Source organism: Tympanuchus pallidicinctus, unplaced genomic scaffold (assembly GCF_026119805.1).
Source record: "Tympanuchus pallidicinctus isolate F22 unplaced genomic scaffold, pur_lepc_1.0 scaffold6, whole genome shotgun sequence".
NCBI classification, from domain to species: domain Eukaryota; kingdom Metazoa; phylum Chordata; class Aves; order Galliformes; family Phasianidae; genus Tympanuchus; species Tympanuchus pallidicinctus.
This window is the reverse complement of record NW_026294780.1, coordinates 19,404,923-19,424,738: the sequence shown is the minus strand read 5'-3', so window position 1 is coordinate 19,424,738 and position 19,816 is coordinate 19,404,923. Positions and strand designations below refer to the sequence as shown.

Sequence of the window (19,816 nt, the reverse complement as noted above, 5' to 3'; positions counted from 1 at the left end):
ACATGAACGAAATCAGCTGCAGCAAGCAGATGGCAAAATAAATTCCATTATTAATAAGACAGGTTCCAAGAATATCACATAAAGACTGGGAAATCTTTGGTTTCCATGGTAAATTATTTGAATTTGATATCCTTAATAAACATTGTTAACACTCCAAACTCAGTTGATCAAATTGAAATAAGGTAATAAAAATTATTAGGCAAAATAAATAAAGTAAGATCACAGAACAATAAAATACAAAGTTCAACAGATAGAAAAGGAAGAGCTCTTTAGCCACGAACCTCTCTCCTATCTATTTTGGCATTTCTGTAACTCTTCAGAACTCTGCTGTAATGCAGAAAACATTTTATTTGCATCACCTGTATAAAAGAATTATTAGGCTTTCATCAAGAAATAAGTGCTCCCTTTATCATCTGCTTATCTGTCATTGCTTATCTGGTTATTAAAATTAATTTGATTGATAAATTATTTACTATTGTGTTTGAAATATTCTTTGAAGTTAGATAATAAACAGCCAAAAAATCTTCCTGCATTTGAGCAGAGTGTAGGTAACCACAAAGTAATGATACAGCTTAGGATGCGTTTTACACACGAACATTTATGTATTTAATATGCAAGCAGAGAACAGAGCAGACATAGACAGAAATACTTGACCAAGCATGTGTCATTCCTTTCACAAATCCTGATCATAAGACTGCAGACTACTCTCTGCAGTGAACTTATAGGAAAGGCTCATTTTTAAGAAGAAAAAAAAAAGGCTTTCTGTGTGCACAGAAAGACCTGTATAGTGTCAAATAAGTCTGATTTCTCAATAAGAACTTCTTCTATTATCTTAGAGAATTTACTAAGTGTCTAGTTATCTTTGATGATTAAACATCTTTTAGTCTCGATATCTCACTATACTTTCTGAACAGTTGTTTTACAAAAACACTTTTACAAAAACTATTACTGCAGATTCCATATGCCTTCACAAGCATCTTTTCTACACATTTTTTCTTATGCTCACTGAAGAATTACACAATAAATTAACTAAATATGAACCAAATTCTTTTATGAAATGACTGAAAATTCTCTACTGAATGTCTACTTCTATTTTTTTTAAAGGTGTTTACCATGTGAAGCATAAAACTTTGGAAAGCTCTCTGGAGAAGAACAATACCAATTTTCTGATCAGAAAATAAAACAGTACCATGCAGTTTCTTCCTTAGGCAAAAGGACAAACTCCATGGTTACATTTCCTTCTTTGTAAGGTAAAGAATTCTCACTTTTATTGAGATCATAATATCTCTTTACACAATAAACTGTTACAAACTACGTAACTCATTTCACTGGAGAAAATCACCCACTGAAAATTTTTTCTTCTATCTAATATAGAGAAAATCTAATATACAAATTTAAAATGCAGAAGATATACAGTGCATAAATTATCAAAAGCTGACATGAATAAAAATAGTGGCACTCTCAGTACTACAAATACCTTCACAGGAAATGTGAAAAACAACAATTCACCTTGCCCCAAGCGTGGTTATGACACTAGGAGACAAGTGTCTAACTAAGATGGTTGGGAAGGATCAGGTTCTGGAACCACCATCTCTATGGAGTCTGAAAAAGTAACACACAGGCATTGCACATCTCATAGCAAGGCTAAAGGAAGATGTACATCAGTAGGATGCTTTGGATGTCAGACATAACTTCACAGTAGTCAGTGGTGCTGTAACATGAAGGAAGCAATGGCATGAAGACAAGCTTCTTGACAAGTTTTAGACTGCAATTTATTTCATTGCATATTCAGTATAGGTTTCTCTTGCCTCACCCTCAAGAAAGATATTGCAATCCTCCTTTCCTAGGAGGAAGATGCAGAAAGTTCCTGCTTCCCTTTGTCAGCAGTCTATTTTCTTCAATACAAGTTCACAACTGTTTCCATATTACTTTCAGAATGCCATCTCAGTTCTTACCAAGTGCAATTTTCTCTCCTACTGCCACTGAAGAGAATTATAAATACCTTAAAATGGGCAAAACAGTGGATAGACACATTTCTAAACACGATACAGTAACTATAGCCTAAAGGAACAAAAACAAAGGGCACTAGAAGTGATTTTTAAGGGGAAAAATCTTTATACTCACAATAAGTTAGCATTATATATTTAGCATAAATCAAGAAAATTATAAACTATGAATCAAAGAAAACCCAGCCAAAAGTGCATCCCAGATGCAAAATAAACAGACAAGGACAGGAAACAACTATCAATTTTATTTACTACATGTGAAAGTCATGTTTCGTGTTCTGAGACAATTTCAACCACAGCATCACTTGTTTACATTGTGAAGTTTCAGTATGACTAAAGAATCCAAATGTTATTTAAAAAAAAAATTGAAATTCATACTTTAGTATTCATTCTCAAAATAAGCCCTTTTCCTTTCATTACTTTCAATAGAAATATTATAAAAATCTAAAAAACAGTAGGAAACACACCCACACATCTGTTTCTAAGTATCTACTTATGTCCACAGGAAAGTTTTGCTCAAAGAGATTTATAGTACTCTTAGCAAATTGCTGCATGTAATTCAACACAAAGAATTACTCCAAATATTGTTTGCAGGAAATACTGCAAATGCAATACTAATGTATGACAACATATACCTTACACTACAATTCTGACAACACAGATAATAGTCTTTGTTGATAACCAGAATTTCTAGGTGCCACAGTAGTGCAAAGAATTATTGGAGTACCTCACGTTCCTCTCCACTTCAACTGGTAAGAGTCACTATGTCCTAACTATTACCACTGAAACATTTTTCACCCACAGTACCGAGATGAAGAGAACATGTACCAATATTATCAAGAGGATGGCGGTCACTTTAGCGCAGTGCAAGAACATCTCTTGAATTAAAATGGTCAGCCTTTGAGATCGCATGGAGAGAAGATGGTTATCATTTTTATGTTTTTTTTTTATTGTTTGAGCAAATATGTTTGACTAAAAATGTTTGACTAAATATGACCACATAAAATTAAAATTAAAAAATAAGAAAAGCATTCCCTTCTACATGCAGCTCAAGTAGAACCTGATCCACAAAAATATCTATACCCATTTTAACTCTAGAAGTGCCATTTCTCTGACATGATAGTAGCCCATGCAGTTTCTATCAGACAGCTCTATTCAGTACGTGTCATGTCTATATAACAAAGTTATAATGGAAATTTATGGTAATGTTATGAACCTCAGAATAAAAGCAATTAACTTTTTTCCAAATGCCAGAAGGAAAAGACATGCAAAACCTCTACATCTTAATTAGTTCTCTATTATCTTACTTCATATTTTTCCAAAACATTGGGTTATTATCTGCATAAAGTATACTTTGGAGACTAATTTCTTAGCATGATGAAGTAGTTTTTGCTCCTCACTGACAATGTGAATTTAGGTTTTACCCTACATTGGGAATTATCTCTCCACTGGAAGACTGAATTTCCTGTTAAGTAGATGAGGCACAGATACATCTTTTTTATTAAAAAATTTTTTTAAAAAAAAACAAAAAAGTTTCTAGTTTCACAGTAGAAAGAAAAGGATTATCCTGTTCACAGGCATCACAAGCCAGCCCAGAAACAAAATTGGCATGCTGAGAATTAACGTAATCCATTGTAATAGGTTTCAGGCTTTTCTCCTAGCAGAGATTGTTTTATTGAGTATCAGATAGCATTTATTCTACTTTTTCCAGTGAATTTCTTGTCACACAATCTGTGCAGATCAGTTAACATACAGAATCTAATGTGCTTTTATCGAAAGAAGCACAGACACACTAATTGGTTGGGTTTCACTCTTGTTTTCAGCTGAAATGGAAGAATTTTCTTATCACCATAGCAAACACAAATGCAGCTTTCAGTTCATAATTGTAATTCTTTTTTAAGAATTCAAAGTATGATTTATTATTATTGCTTGTTTTTATCTAGCTGTACTACCGAGATCTTAAGAGTGTCACAGAAACTAGAAATGATTCACGGGGCAAGTACATTCCTCCTCAGACAACAGTGAACCGATAATACAGAACAACGCTAAGAAAAAATGCTCTAATGAAGTTGATATCTTTTATGAAACAAGTTTTCGTTTCTCTATTCCACTTGGTGACTGAATTCAATTAATTATTTTTTCCATAATCTTTGTGCCACGACTACGATTCTTCATAAATCTGCCTCATAAACACTGCCAGTTTTTAGTCTTGGTGGGCAGAAGTGTAAGCCTTATGAAAAGAAAAGAAAAAAAAAAAAGAGAGAGAGGGAGAGAGAGGTTGGGGGGAACAAAAGAAAATAGAATAAAAAAGAGAATTTTGAATCCTGTGCTTTTGAGCAAAATGTTCAAAAACTACACAATACAGTACTTTTGAAAGCACATGCTTACTTTTAAAAATAATACAAGTTCTCTGTTTAGCACCAATTGTCCCTTTCACTTTATGAGAAGTCCTTCTAACCTCTAGAGATCTGTGTTATGCAAAGCTAGGTAGATTCTCCTTGTGCCAGTCAAACTAATTAAGAATTTTCAAGCAGAATTTAATTTTACAATAGATTTATGAAACTTGACCCAGAAAATCAGGCAGTTATCTGAAAGTTCCAGAGGATTAATTTTTTTACAAGATAGCACACTATACATACAGTAGATTTTATTTTAAATAGAAAGATAACAACCGTTTCCCATCACAGCTGTTTTCTCCAAAATCTAACATACTGCAAACCATTAAATGTTTTAAAAGATAGAGGATGACCAGAGGACTTCAGATACAGTAACGTAATATAGAATCTGCTCAGTTTAACTTCAGAGTACAGTCTATCTTAGTAACTTTGAATCATACATCATATTCAGTTTTCATTCTTTTTTTTTAAATACTTCAGCCAATTAACTAATGAAAAGTGGGAAGTTGTGGTTTTTGTGTTGTTTTGTTTTGTTTTTAATAAAAAGCAGCAAATAGCAGTACCAGACATTATATGATCAAGAACATTTTGTATTAAGATTGGTAAGTAGGGAGACACAAAGGAAAAAGGGAAAATTACATACCACTATTTGTGTTTGTTGTAGTCCTCCCTCTTCTTCCACCCTACAAAACAAGATCCCATACAGCAAGTGTTATCTACCTACTAGGAAGCAGGAGGCAAAAAGACTGTCAATCACAGGGGTATTACATACAGTAATACAGACTTCCACCCTTTCTCCCCCTTGTAGTCTTTGAAAAAAAAAGAAGGAATAAAAACTGTAGACTTAGGAAATATAAAAATATGAAAAAAATCACTATAATGTAAAAAGGAGAAAGAGGGAGGAAGGTAGGATGGGAGAAAACAAGACTACAATAAACACTAGTATGTAATTTTATGCTTTTGTACGTCCTGTCTCCTCTCATCCTACAAAACAAGATTCCATACAATACGCAGAAGTGGTAAGAAATGAAATCAGGAGATGATAGGCTTCCCTATATTGCCAGCTTCAGGAACTATCCAGTCAAAATCACCCAGACTAACTCTTGTTGATAGCAATAGTTGCAAGAACTGTATGAAGGATCAGACTTCAGCTTTATGCACACCAGCTGTTATTGCCTCTGTCCTTTGGGTCTAGAAGATTAAAATGCTTCCAAAACACTGCTCATTGACAGGCAAACAGGTATGTGCTTTCTGTACCCAATAATGTCTTCACAGTACTAAGTAATACTCATTTCAAGAATTCCTGATAACTTCCTTTCCCACATAATCAAACAGATGCCTTCTTTATATGAACGTGATCTGTGTTAAGGAAGATGCAAGCGTAAGTTGACCACTGCCACCTGACGGCTTCTAAGAAAACCAAGAACTATTGCAAATCATATATAATACTGAAAACTGAAGGAAAGAAAGACAAGCTACACGGCTTCGTCTGTAAGCAGTTGCTTTAGAAAAATAAACAGGTCTTCCTCTTTACCCAAAGGGTGTTTTTGTAGAAGCAAATGAGCGGAATCAAAGAGATTCAGAAAATTTTGGAATATCCTGGTTTTGAAATAAATACTATCCTTTTGTTATATTCTGTCAAGTTGTATCTTGAATACACAGAATACAGAAATTTCTTAATCACAAAGTATTTTTAGATGACCTTACTGAAAGAAGGAATTAGCACTCTATAACTTTAGAAAACAATCTACCTTAAATTAAATGCTGAACAGCTAAAAAACAGCTACAATGTTTAATGATATAGAGAAACTGGTATTGTTAGAGGAAAGATCTGATTAAATTATTACTACAAAGAGTAAGGCAGTTGGGTCATAATTCATTGTGGGTAAGCTCGAGAAGATTGAAAGACTTTTTGTTGAAATACCTTGCTACAGGAGGTTATTTCCCTGTACCTATGCACAGTCAAATCTCAAAGAATGAGTCAGAAACTAAGCCAAAAGGGAAAGAGTCAGGAGTTATATACTCCTACATTAACTGGTCAAACGTCACAGGAGGACAAGCTTTAAAAAAGCAGTTCCTGATGCTACAAACATTTGTTTTAGCTACTAGATTTAGATTATAAAAGAGCTGTTCTTCAGAAACTTGTAAGTCACTTTCTTCTTTCACACAGGTTCTACAGTTCAGTCACTAAGCTACAGTAACTGAAACATAATTAAGGTGTACATTTTAGGATAATTATTATGGGCTTACAAACTTTGGCATGATAAACAAGATTTTATCTACACCAGATGCAAAGGTGTGAACATATGAAAGTTAAAATTCTTCAATGCCTTTAAAATTCTCCTTTAGAATATTATAATTAAGTTACAGTGAGTGGACAGAGCAAGAGGGAACAGCAGTATGATGGAAGAAGAAAAATCCAAGAAATGACTGGAAATAAATATTCAGCATCTATAGGCCACTTTTTTTCCAAGAATAAAATCAACAGAAGTAAACTTTGAAGACAGACTGAAGACCAGATAACTGAATATAGAAAACAGTAAACTAGGAGTCAGAGAAGCTATGAGAAAAATGAAATTTTCTCTCAGTACAAGGGAACAAATCAATTAAAAATATTGAAAGCAAAATAAATTATCTACTTGCATCATTATAGATAAAAATATATTATAAACTTCCCTTTTCAGGTAGAAAAAACAGATATTCACTAACAATAACACATTTAGACAATCTAGAAAGCTGAAAAGGTACAAATTGAAAGACAATAGCAAAATGTAGTATCACCAGGTGACACACTGAGTTTCAGGGAGGACAACACAAAATGGATCCCATAGCAACTGCACACAGGCAAGTGATACAGACACATCCAGCAGGTATCAAGCAACATCTGGCTTCCTAAATATACCATTCCTGACTGAGTAACCAAAGGCAGAATTTTCAAAGAGAATTAAAGTTAACATCTTGCTACAGATCCAGAGGTCACACCACCTCTGCTGCTGTACATAGAACAATATTTTCTAATGGAGAAAAGATCTCAGAAAGATATTCCAATAAGGAGAAGAATCAGAAACTGTGGAACACACCATATTTTTGACTGTGTTATTTTGACCCTACAGCAGCCTTGACCTCAAGTCAAATCTTGTTTATGCATATTAATCACTGAAGATGGAGAACAGCATACCTAGATTTCTCATGCAAATTCAAACTCCCCTCAGTCAGAGACAACTGATTAAGCAGGAATATTCAAATGGATCTGGCAGTCGGATTACATCATCATTAAAAGCAGTTTGCTGCCAGATATATGATGTCTGCCCAGATTAATCAAAGTAAAGCCTGCACAGTAAATGGAGTACTGATGGCCAATTAGATTCATCCACACCACTTTCTCACTCCCTTTCCTCAGCTGAACAGGAAGGAGAAAATATGATGGGCAAAACAGGTTCAACATAGGGATTAAAATGATTTATCACTAACAGACTAGAACAGTGAAGACAAAAGCAAACTCCAAACACCTGCCCACCATCTGTCCTCTTCTACCGTCTACCCCTGATTGGCACAGGGGAACAGTGGCTGTGGTCAGTCTCTAGTGCTTCATCTCTGCTGCTCTTTCATGGTCACACTCTACTCCCATAGCAGCATGGAGCACCACCCATGGCATGCCATCCTTCCCACAGGCTGCAGCTCTCTAGGCATAGCTCCAACAAAACTAAGTTCAAAATTTGCTCCTCAATAAAGAACACAGAAACATTAATTTCAATTAAACATTTTTACTTAAATGACTATTTTTTTTTTAAGCTTTCTTCATCCTTCAGAATAAAATTGTGTCCAAATAGCTCTACTGAGATTACAGATGCTCTATGCAGACTGTCCTGAGTCAGGTGGTTTCCTTATATAAAACTAACGTGTTGGAATATCTGTTGAAACACTGTACCATGCAGAACTTGAATTTAACATGTTTTTTGTTTGTTTGTTTTTGGTAAATATCACAATCCAAAGGTTGTCTTGCAAAATCACCTAAAAATCAATAGAAATATATATATTTGTAAAGTTTCAGAAGAATACTGTTCTAGCTGTGAGATTTGCAAAATACCCATTTTTTGATAAAGTTTTGTATCCATATTGTTGTCATTACTTGAATATTGTGTCCCACTGGGCTAAATAGAAGACAGCCATAATATAGGTCCAAAAACAGGCAGTGCATGAAGAAAAGAAGCTATTTCTGTGAAAAGGACAGCCATTTCTAACTGTGCTCTGTTTAGAATGGTGAATGTACATATAATTAAGAGTATGGAATTAATGATTTCTATAAAATCAGAAAGACTTGATAATAAGAACAGTTACAACAAGTCCACCTACTGAGCATTGGAGATGAAGCACAGCTTTATTTATTGTAAAAGAACACATCGGCTGCCAGAATACTTAGGGAAAGGAAAAAGTACTCACACACACAATTTCCTTAACCAAAATAGTAGAAAATTATGTAACACATGCAATAACTTAAGAAGAGGCTGCCAAAGGATTGTTTTCTGATTTAGCAAGAAAAGAAATGTAGATAGTGAAATTCCTTCCAAAATTCTAGAGACTATCCAACTGTATCTGCAGTCTGTATTTGGCATGAGCTAAAACAAGAAAAATACACTTGAAAATAACATTCAAGCACTTGAAGTCCTAGTTTCCTTGAAATTGTGGTTGGTAAACAAAAGGAAATATTAAAAGAAAAAAATAATACTGAAATAGCTACCAATGAACATTGGGGTCTTTAAAAGTAAACTCAGGAAATGAAACAATTACAGTGAACTGACTGCGCTCTGCCAAAAGCTCAGTGGTACAGGATATTTCTAGGGCAATATGCAGCACTCAGAGCTGGTAAAATATGTTTCACCTGCTTCTCCAAGATGTGGAGGCAACCTATGTGACATGTGGATCAATAATTTCAACATATATTTGAATATAATTTAGAAGATACACCTTATACCTGAACACCATTGCAATTTGGGAGCAAAAGGTTTGAGCTCAGAAGCACAAGTTTCAGAAATATCAGTAAAAATAATCACTATCTTATTATCAGCTTCTTAACCATTTTACTCTTTACAGTCGGATGTCTTTTTTTGAATGAAATTCTTCTGAACTGATCTGTATTAAAACTTGAAGAAATGTAGGTACCTTTTCATAGTGAAATATTACCTTCTAGGAATTTTCAAAGCAGAAATGGAGGAAATAATACTCTACATATATTCTAGACTAAAGATCTGCTGCCTGGGTCAATTAGGTTTAGTACTACATAGTTCACTGTATCAGCATCAGCATATATATGTATATATCAAGCGCAGTGTGAACATTTCCTAATTGTTCAGAAATTTAACTAACCTCTTCTGGTCCAACAGTCTTCACAGCACAACCCAAGTTATTAAATACATACATAATAGTTCTGAAACTGCATTATAATTATAATTATTCTCTAGTCACAACAGTTAATCATGCACAGTACTGTAAACAAGCAATGTGTCAAGCAAATATCAACTGTAAAAATATAGTTGTACAATTCAATGAGACTATTTTACTTATAAATTAGTACCTTTTGCTATTTCATGTTTGTTTTATAAACAATTAAAGTTTGACAATGCCATACTTATTATGTTAGCCCATTTGCACACAAAGGCCTTGGTGAAGGAAACAATTCCCTAGACCATAAACACTGTACTTAAGTTCAGGTCCGATGAGATATGATTATGGAGGTTGCAAGGAATACCAGAAAATAAGTCAAAATGTTTTTGATATCACTCCACTAGACTTATAGAGGAAATAGAATTATAGCATTTTTGCATCAATTTGCGTCACAATTATTCATTTAAAATTTTGCTGCACAAACAAATTTAAAGAGATGTTTCCTAAAATAAGGATGTAATTCCTCAGTTTTATGAAAGCTATAGCGCAGGAATTTACTTTCTTCTCAGTTTTATAGCACACAGTTGGTTTCTGGAACACAGATAGTCCTCTGAGGTATGACTGCTGTGTAAGTAGCAGGTATGAATATAAAATCTGTGCAAAGCTAGTGAGTTATAACCGTTGCTCCAAAAATCCATTGAAAAGACTTCTTCTTTAACTCTTCTTCAAGATAAAGACACATATTTGTAATATTTTGAGTTGCTAGCCATATAAATATGCTTTTCTGTTGAAGAATACAAAATGAACTGTTTCTAACACAAAATATCAAAGTTTGAATCCAGTATAACAATACTAAAATAACACACTTCAGTGAACATCACCCCAGCATTAGGATAGGAGCTAAGCTGATAATGTCTGGTGTAGAGGTGTTGATTATATGCACTCCATACATCGTTTTATTAACTTTTCTTCAGAGAATAATATGTGCTAAAGCAATAACACATTAGGATGTGCTCTAACAGTTTGAATTCAATGCTGGCATTTTGTCTAGTGCGCATATCAGACAGCTGTTGAGTGGTAGCTTGCTAGCTACCTAGCTTGCATTAGCAATTATGGGTGCAGCATATAGTGTAGAACGAGAAATGTCCAATTGTCTTGAAAGTAGAGGAAATTGGGGGAAAAAATCAAATCAGATCATTTTGAGAACATAAATACTATGGCTGCAGAGGTAGGCAGAGGACAGGAGAGATCTCATGAACAGGCTCAAAAGTAGAAAAAAAAAATAAACTGCACACTCCGTAGAAAATAAAGTACCTACACATCACCTACTCCATAGAAAATGATATACCTACACATCACCTGCACCTCATTAAATTTCTTTTTTTTTTTAAACCTTAAGTATGACTCATCCTTCACAGTTATTCTGAATTGCTATTTGAGATCAGATTTGCCCTCCTCTTGGTCTTCTACAACGCTCCTCTATGTGTCAGCCTCAGAAAAGACCATCAAGAAGTGCTTTTAGTCAATTTTCTTTATTGTCCAACTTCCATTTGGGTGCAGAAAGGATTTTTTCAAAATGCTCAGCAACTTAGAGACTTATGAAAATCGAGGTGGAGCAGCAGGTTGCTAACTATTCCCTCCTGAATCATGGAGAGTATATTCTGCTCTCCGTCTGTGTCTTCCAATTCAGGAGGTGAAGTACCCTGAGGAAAACTGATCTGATTATTAAAGATGGAAGGAGAAATGACATTGTGTACCTCAGCCTTTTCCTCGTCTTTGGTAGTAATGTTCCATATTGCATCCAGTAAATGATGGAGATTCTCCTATGTCCTCCTTTTGTTGTCAATGCATTTGTAAAAACATTTTTTGTTATCTTTTACAACATTGGCCAGATTAAGCTCTTACTAGGTGTTCAACTTCCTGATTTTTCTCTGTATATCCTAGCAACATCCTTGGATTTTTCCCAACTTTTCTGACCCTTCTAAAGTCAGTTGGAATCTCAAACACATTTTGCATCCCTGCAAACATTTTAAGTCAAAAAAGATCTAGCTTCCTATATATTATTTTAACGTTTGTGAAATAAAAAGGGAGGATTCTATGAGACATACTAAAGTTAATGTACAATACAAAGCAAGAATCTACTCACTCAAATGTGCTCAGAGCTAAGAAATAAGGTATTCACACTATACTTACTAGTGAATAAAACAGAATATTTCCTAATTTCTACAACAAAAGACAGCTTATTTCCATAGTTTGCCTAAAATTTTCCATTTCCTAAATTTAGCCATGCTGGAATCAGATCCCAATATTAAATCTTCAGTTACAGTTTTCTAGTATTACGAAAATAAAATTTGACTGGATTTCCATCTCAATTAGTCTCAAAATTCCCTGGCAAGTAACGCAAACACAAGAAAATTTGATTTTGTATCAGTTAACACAATAATCATACACATTGAATACTTGTTGCAGCAAAGGCAGGATAAACAGTTTCCCACAAATGAGTCCCAAGATGTATGTGATCCTCCCAGTTCTTTGACACCGCATCATTTGAAAATGGATGACATCTAGAAACAGCTGGGAATGGCACAGTCTTGTACTCCCTCTTCTCACGTATGAGTAGTTTATAGATCAGGGAATACTCACAGATAGAGCTAGATAACAAACACCAGTAAAGGAAATGGTATCTGTCATTGCATGTCTTGAGTTTCTAATGTCAAAACTGTCTCCCCAAAATTCCTTTTGCAGAATTTCCTCAGAGGAGCAAATGACAGAAATTTTTTAAGGGATGATAATAATCTAATCTCCATTCCTGTCCTCACAGACAGCTGTCAATCAAAGAAATTCCAGACAATGATATCCAAAACCTTCCTCAAATTTCTCACGTAACTGACAATATGCCAAGCAAAAATCCATTACTCAGTTCAAATGTTTGATGCTAACCCAAGAAGAGTTTGGAATACCCTAAGTATGGCAAGGACTCAAAGCTGGATTCAATCCAGCATCACACTACACTACTACCAGAATGGAAATTTAAGCCCTAATCTAAGAGTGCCATGCTTTGGGAGCTACCTGAAGGAACATACATATTTCTCAGCTCAGTGGGTCAGACACTGCAAGCTGAATAACTCCCTCCAAAGTCCAAAGGACTCTCAGCACCCTCCACAGAATCACAGAATCACAGAATCACCCGGGTTGGAAGGGACCTCAAGGATCATGTAGTTCCAACCCCCCTGCCTAGCAGGGCCACCAAACATACACATTCAGATCAGGTTGCCCAGGACCCCGTCCAACCTGGCCTTGAACACGTCCAAGGACGGGGCATCCACAACCTCCCTGGGCAGCCCGTTCCAGGGCCTAACCACTCTCCTTGTAAAGAACTTACCCCTAACATCCAACCTAAATCTTCCCTCCTTCAACTTGGATCCATTTCCCCTAGTCCTGCTATTGTCAGCCCTTTTGAAGAGTTTACTCCCCTCCTGGGTGTAGGTTCCCTTCAGGTATTGATAGGCTGCAATGAGGTCACCCCGCAGCCTTCTCTTCTCTAGGCTGAACAAGCCCAACTCCCTCAGCCTGTCCTCATAGGGGAGGTGCTCCAGCCCCCTGATCATCTTAGTCGCCCTCCTCTGGACCCTTTCCAAAATCTCTATGTCAAGATGTCACCCCCCCAAGATGAATAGTTGGAGTTCAATTAAAAGAAACTTCTGAGAGTATTATTTGGCTTGTAAAAGATCTATTTCTTCTTTAATATTTGCATCTCAGATGATGAAAATATTTCTAACGCTGATCCTAGTCCCCTATTTCAGATGATGTAAATGTTCAGTAAACCATAAAAAAAAACATCCCAAAAAAAGAAAATGCCTAATTTAAAATCATTGTACTCCTGGTCACATGAGCTGGAATACTTTGGTAAAAATCAAATCAAACTTACTCAAATATCTTTATCAAGTGATCCATGAAATTTAAAGCACTTAAGGTGAATTTTCCCCCTTACAAATATAAAGGAATATTTTTATTATTTGAGTGATCTGACTGTATTCAATCAATTATGTTTTCATTTACAGGGACTTGAAAGTACATCACATCCACGAGCCCAGCTTAGAATAAAAGTAATATCATCAATAAGGAACAGCTTAGAATTTTAATTAACATCTTACTACTAAATATCGATCTTTCCCCTGTTCTTTCCAACCCCCCAATCAATTTTGAAGGAACATGCTCTGTACTTATATGCCCACTTGGGATTGTGTTAGGATATATGTACGTTCACCTTACAAATCATAACGGATGGATATTCAGTGTCTATCAGCATGGCTTTAATGCAGCCATTAATAAAAATGAAAGACAATGAACAACACAAATGGGGGAAAAAATCTAGATTTTATACATTTAATTATTTCACTGATATGCAATTCAAAAATTATTTATGAATTATTTTATTCAAGTAATATTGCATATTAATGAATAGTTTGTACAACAGGCTAAGACTTCAGCACATTCTTTTGATTTAACACTATTAATAATGCAGTGTAAAACATTGCAAATTGTAAAAGAGTAATCTAATCATCTCTGGCTTTTGTAAACATAAGGAGAATTTTCAAATTCTTTCAATTCTTCCCTTTTAGTTATTTTTCACTAAGGTCTATGTGGAAGTAAACTCTAAAGTTTTTACTGATGCTTTTTTATTCTGCTAGGAAATTCAGTTTTAACTATTAGGGATACAGGGTCTCACATTTTAAAATAAATAAATAAATAAATAAATAAATAAATAAATAAATAAATAAACCAATTAAAAAAAGGAAAAAGAAAAAAAATAAACTTCTTCCTGAGAGGAAACGTCCCTTTTAGCTGACAGCAATCAGAGTGAATAATCAGCTGTTTCTGAATCAAGACAAGTAGAAATCAGATGTTATTAACATAGAGGGATGATGCTACCACATTTCAAGGATGCTGCCTGTCCAAGAATGTTAAACCTTTTGGATACAGTGTCCCCACATGGGACTAACTTAGCCCATTGCAAAACTACCCCATAAAGCGAGTTAAAGCATAAGAATATGAATCCTTCAGCCTTATAAAAGATCTTATATAGAATTTATGAAGCCTGTAGGATTACAACTATTTGTCAGATTATTTTTTTTTTTCCATTAACAACCAGGAAAACTTGATGTATTTGAAGAATTTAACTACTGGCAATGTTTCTCACTGTGCTAAGCACTCTTTCTGGAGCAATGCCATAGAATATTCATGAAATGTTTTCTCTTTTAAACATAAATTGAGCCTTCATATTTGCTCTCCCCCACAGTTGTTGGGCTCAAAACCATCTGAGCATGAAATTGTCTTTAAGTAAATCTTCTGGAACAAAAAATGAAAGTGATACCTGCTTATATTTAAAATATCTCTCGCTATCCCTCCCTTTCTGCCCCTCCTCAGAATTCCAATTAAACAAAGCTTAAGACAGTAGATAACTTTTACTATATGTAAAAAAGTGTCTGTTGATTTAGGCTGAAGGTGTGTTTCTTGCTTTACTACTAAGAAAAACACAAGTTCTCTAATGAAGCTTCAAAATTATTTATTATCATTATACACTGAATCCGTTTATTATAAAGAAAAAATAGCACAGATGACTAAAAATTAGTGTTCTCAGAATAAAGGAAGCTAGAAGAGTTATTAATTTTGGTCAAAACAGATGATACAAGTGTCATGCCTACTGTTACATTATCCCTGTCTTCATGAAAAATACCAATCAGAAGAAAAATAGAAGAACTGAAATTCTTATTCTCCTAAGAACATTCACTTCATGTAGTATAGAGTGGTTGAAGTCCAAAGTATCTATCACGTCCACCATTCAAAGTCATTTTAGGGAAAAGACACAAAAAAGGAAGACTTTGATTTCCAGTTATTTTCTCTGACAGGAGTATATAAAAGAAATATTCCAAGGAGTATAGCAAGTCAGATAAACTTCTGCTCAGCAGTCACTTACTCAGCCACTCCTGAGAACACTCAGAAATACAGAATGATTAAATATTAATTAGGGTAAACTTCATATCCTTGTTAAGTCTTTATAATCTTGGCCTCAAACACCAGCTGGGGAGACAGTCTAAAGCCACCTTCAGATGAAAAAACATCTGAGCATTCCTCATTCTTTAGAATTTCAGTGGTTCCTCGTTCCTAATTCTCCTTTACTCTCCTTGTAGATCAGTAGTTAGTTACCTGAGGGCAACTTGCTCAACTAAGGATATCTCCCTAAACTTTGCTTGATGCTGCTTTGTGTCAGGCAATGAGTCAGCTAGTGAGATTAGGACACCAGAAGTTAGGTGCACCACCATCACCTGCATCTGGGGTACCAGTCACAGCCATTTTGGACATCACTGCCTGGTTTTCTTCTTCTCCAGTGATCAGAGGTGCAGGAATATTATCTTCGTTAAACAAATATTTTTGAATTCTTAATAAATAACAGAATAAAAAATGGCATGATAAAACACTTAATTTCTCTACTTTTGCTAGCTTTTTTTGTTTGATTATTTGGTTTTGATTTCCAGATGTGGTCATTTTTTGAAGTTTTTAAATCCATCCTAGAAAACAAAGCTGGACGGGCAAGTCTGAGGAGGCCCAGCAACCTCAGTTAAAATAGCAGTAATGAACTGTCATCATTCCAAAGGAAGAAAATAAAGAAAGAAAAAAGAAAAAAGAAAAAAGAAAAAGAAAAAGAAAAAGAAAAAGAAAAAGAAAAAGAAAAAGAAAAAGAAAAAGAAAAAGAAAAAGAAAAAGAAAAAGAACTCAAAACAGATATCACTGTAGGGGTAGCACAAATTCTTTTTCTTTTGTGATGCAGCTCTGTCTTGCACTGGGAATTGCACCTTGTAATGACCACAAGAAAGCTTGAGTACTTGAATTAAAAAACTAAATAAATAATAGTTGGAGGCTTTGTATTTAAATCAAAGACAACAAAATGTTTAGTTATTCTTACAGAAAACAAGAATTTGATTTTGTGAAAATATATACATATCCTAAAAATATTTGTTTTTTAAAAAAATTTTTTCAGGTAAAATTGAAACAGAATTGATTGAAGGAAAATGTGAATTCAAATTATGGAGGAGAAAATTAATTGTGGAAGGAAAATAACCTTTCAAATATCAGACTAGTGATACTGTACTGCATCATACCCAGAATAGTAATGGAGAAGAAAATCAGTTACTGACGTGAAGCAACTTATAAAATGGATTGCTGTGCTGCCTGTAATAATAAGAGGAGAAAACTTTGCTTGAGTCACTCTCAGTCACTGTATTCTAAAATTCCTGACAGCTTTGTTCAAACAAAATGATCCTCTATTACTCTGGTAGAGTCAGCATACAATTAAAAATTTGCAAACAAAATAGGAAACAAAAAAAAGTGAAATTTATAATTTTTCAAAGACAAGAGACAGGGAAGAAAGTGCATGAAGATAATTATAAGAGAGTCATTTGTTCCACTTGCTTGTACGCAGGAGGAACATGAAAAGGCAGCAGGTTAATTACATTGTGTAAATAATGTTTGTCAGAGAAGAGTTTGGATGAGTATAACAAGTTCACTGAAACTGCAATCATTATTCATTGCAACCACCTGTCCAGAAATCTCTATTAGCTGTAACAAGAAGGAAGTGATATATATCATTTATATATCTAAATTCATAGAAAATATTCACAATTGCTACATGTAATTTTACCAGTATTTCTACATTTCTTTTCCTTCAGTTTTACTCTTGTCATTACAGTCTAAAATATTTTATGTCAAGAAACACCCATGATACCCATTTAACCTCCACCATGAGAGAAAGTACCATCACAGACAGCATTAAATTGTTGTTTGTCTTCCACAGTAGCCATATTATTCATATGCATTTTATGTGATATGCAGAAGTATATAATAAGCAATATTATAGCTTCAGTACTGCCAGTGTGATACTTGCACATTCACCTATCTGATGTTTTTCTTTAGACAAGTATTAAAGATAGGGTTACTGATATAAAATAGACTTTAAAACAAAATAAAAACACTACTGATATCACAGGTTGGAATAGCTCCATTTATCTAAAAAGTCAAGTGCCAATGATAAGTTCAAGAGTTTAAAAAAGATAATGGACTGCACAACAGCAATGTTTTTCTATGTATCCTTCACTCTGCCTTGCTAACAAATGATGTGTGCTCATTAACCCAACGCTGCTGCTCACAAAGCAGGGAATAGAACATCACACACAAGCACATGAATTGAACATTATAATGATGAAGAAACACACTGTGAGCCAAATCACAAATATAACACACATATATAATATATATATACACAACTATGTGTTTAAAAATATATGTATATTTTTTTAAACCAGCTTGAATCAGAATAGGACCATAGAACAGATTTTATGCTATTGATAGATGACAAGAAGATACCAGACTTCTAGAGACAGATCTGCTATCAGAAACATGCAAGATTCTTTGACTAAGTTTCCCATGCCATTTTAAACACTAATGCAATTTAGCATAATCAAACTTCTTCCTCAGTGTATATAAAGCAGAAAATTATATGGAAAAGTTTTGATACATACACTGAAGGAAAAATTGAGATATGATGCTGTACAGGTTTAGGAGGATTAATTTTGGTTAATAAAACTTTGAAACAAGCTAAGAGCAACTTATTAAATAGAAAAAGTATTAGAAAAAGTATTAGAAAAATAACAATAAAAAGCTTGAAAAAAAAAAGCTCCTGATCTTGTTTTCTTTTAAGTAACTGAAGTATTGAGTTAAACAGTTCATTTAAACATATACACAGCTGAATGAAGAAAACTTAGAGTAATTCAAGTTTTCACTGAATTATCTACATACAATATATGGAAAAAGTGAAAAGAACAGAAAAATCAGGTAGAAAGTGAAATTAACCTCCTGCAGGTCATACAGTGATGCAGATACTATGGAAGGCACAGAAAGCCATTAATCTATGGAATAAGGCCATAAAACACAAAGCTGAATAGAATACAAACCTATGCAGCTCTACACATGAATACCACATCTTTTTAGGCTTAAGGAAAGTAGAGAAAATGAATGGATGAGATGGTAAGAAAGAATGGTGCTAAATATTGTTCAAGGGGAAAAACAAACAAACAAACAAACAAACAAACAAAAAAAAACAGAAAATATAACAACAAAAATTTCTATTTTTTTTAAACTAGCAGCAAAATCATTACATTTCTATATGTACTATAAATATCTACCATTACCACCATGGATCCAATCTTCAGAAACAATTTTGTCCTATGCTTCTGAAAATTTTATAGCTTTTTCCTCTTCAAAACCACCTTATTGCTGGTACATTGCAAAACTGGAGCATTTTGCAATGAAATAAAACAACATTTTCATATTTTACTAGCTTGTCTGAGCATGCATGTAAGAGGAAATACACTGTTTCTCATATACTTCAGTTCATAAGGAAAACAACAACCTTTTCAATGCTAGAATCTTTATGCTGGAAGTCCATGTTTGAGTTATGAAAATGTGAAAGACTATGAGTACTAAAAGTGCCTCTGACTCCTAAATTTTCCTATATTGGGTTCCTGTATAATAGGAAAAAGGAAAACAAGAATTAAAAAATAATGTAGGCCATTATGCATTTTAATCTCCAAAATCTTCACAAAGTGAAATGTGCGCAGCAGATTTAAGGGTTGCAGCTTTAACATGAGGAGGCACTATGAAATAGAAACATCCCTGGTCAAACTCCTGGTCTTTGGGCAAGTTCAGGAGAGAGAGTGTCTCAATCTCTTTGAAAGAACATATCTATAACTTCTGCATGGATCCTGAAAAAAGCCACAGTTATGTTGGAAACCAGTAAACCTCAACTATATCTTAGTTTTACTTGTCAAATATTATCTACGTAATATAGAAACACACAGAAGTAAAACATAACAAAATGAAAATGTGTTTTCAACATATGTGAAAGAGAATTCCAAATTTTTCTTTAATCAAGTGTTGCAATCTCATAAGAGCATTTATTTGCAATCTCGGGTAGGT

At 34.2% G+C, this 19,816-nt stretch overlaps 1 protein-coding gene across 8 annotated transcripts in view; it reads right to left on the bottom strand.

Annotated features, from left to right (window-relative positions):
• Window positions 1-19,816, bottom strand: part of FGF14 (fibroblast growth factor 14) — a 383,970-nt gene that overhangs the window by 172,807 nt on the left and 191,347 nt on the right. For 3 of the 8 annotated variants that reach the window (XM_052664486.1, XM_052664482.1, XM_052664483.1), the window contains exon 2: window positions 5,046-5,085. The exons of the other annotated variants lie outside the window; for them this stretch is intronic. Coding sequence is in view for 1 of the 3 variants with exons in the window: in XM_052664482.1 (XP_052520442.1) it covers window positions 5,046-5,085 (40 nt within the window). In the remaining 2 variants the exon portion in view is untranslated. The remainder of the gene's footprint in view (window positions 1-5,045; window positions 5,086-19,816) is intronic. 8 annotated transcript variants of the gene reach the window in all.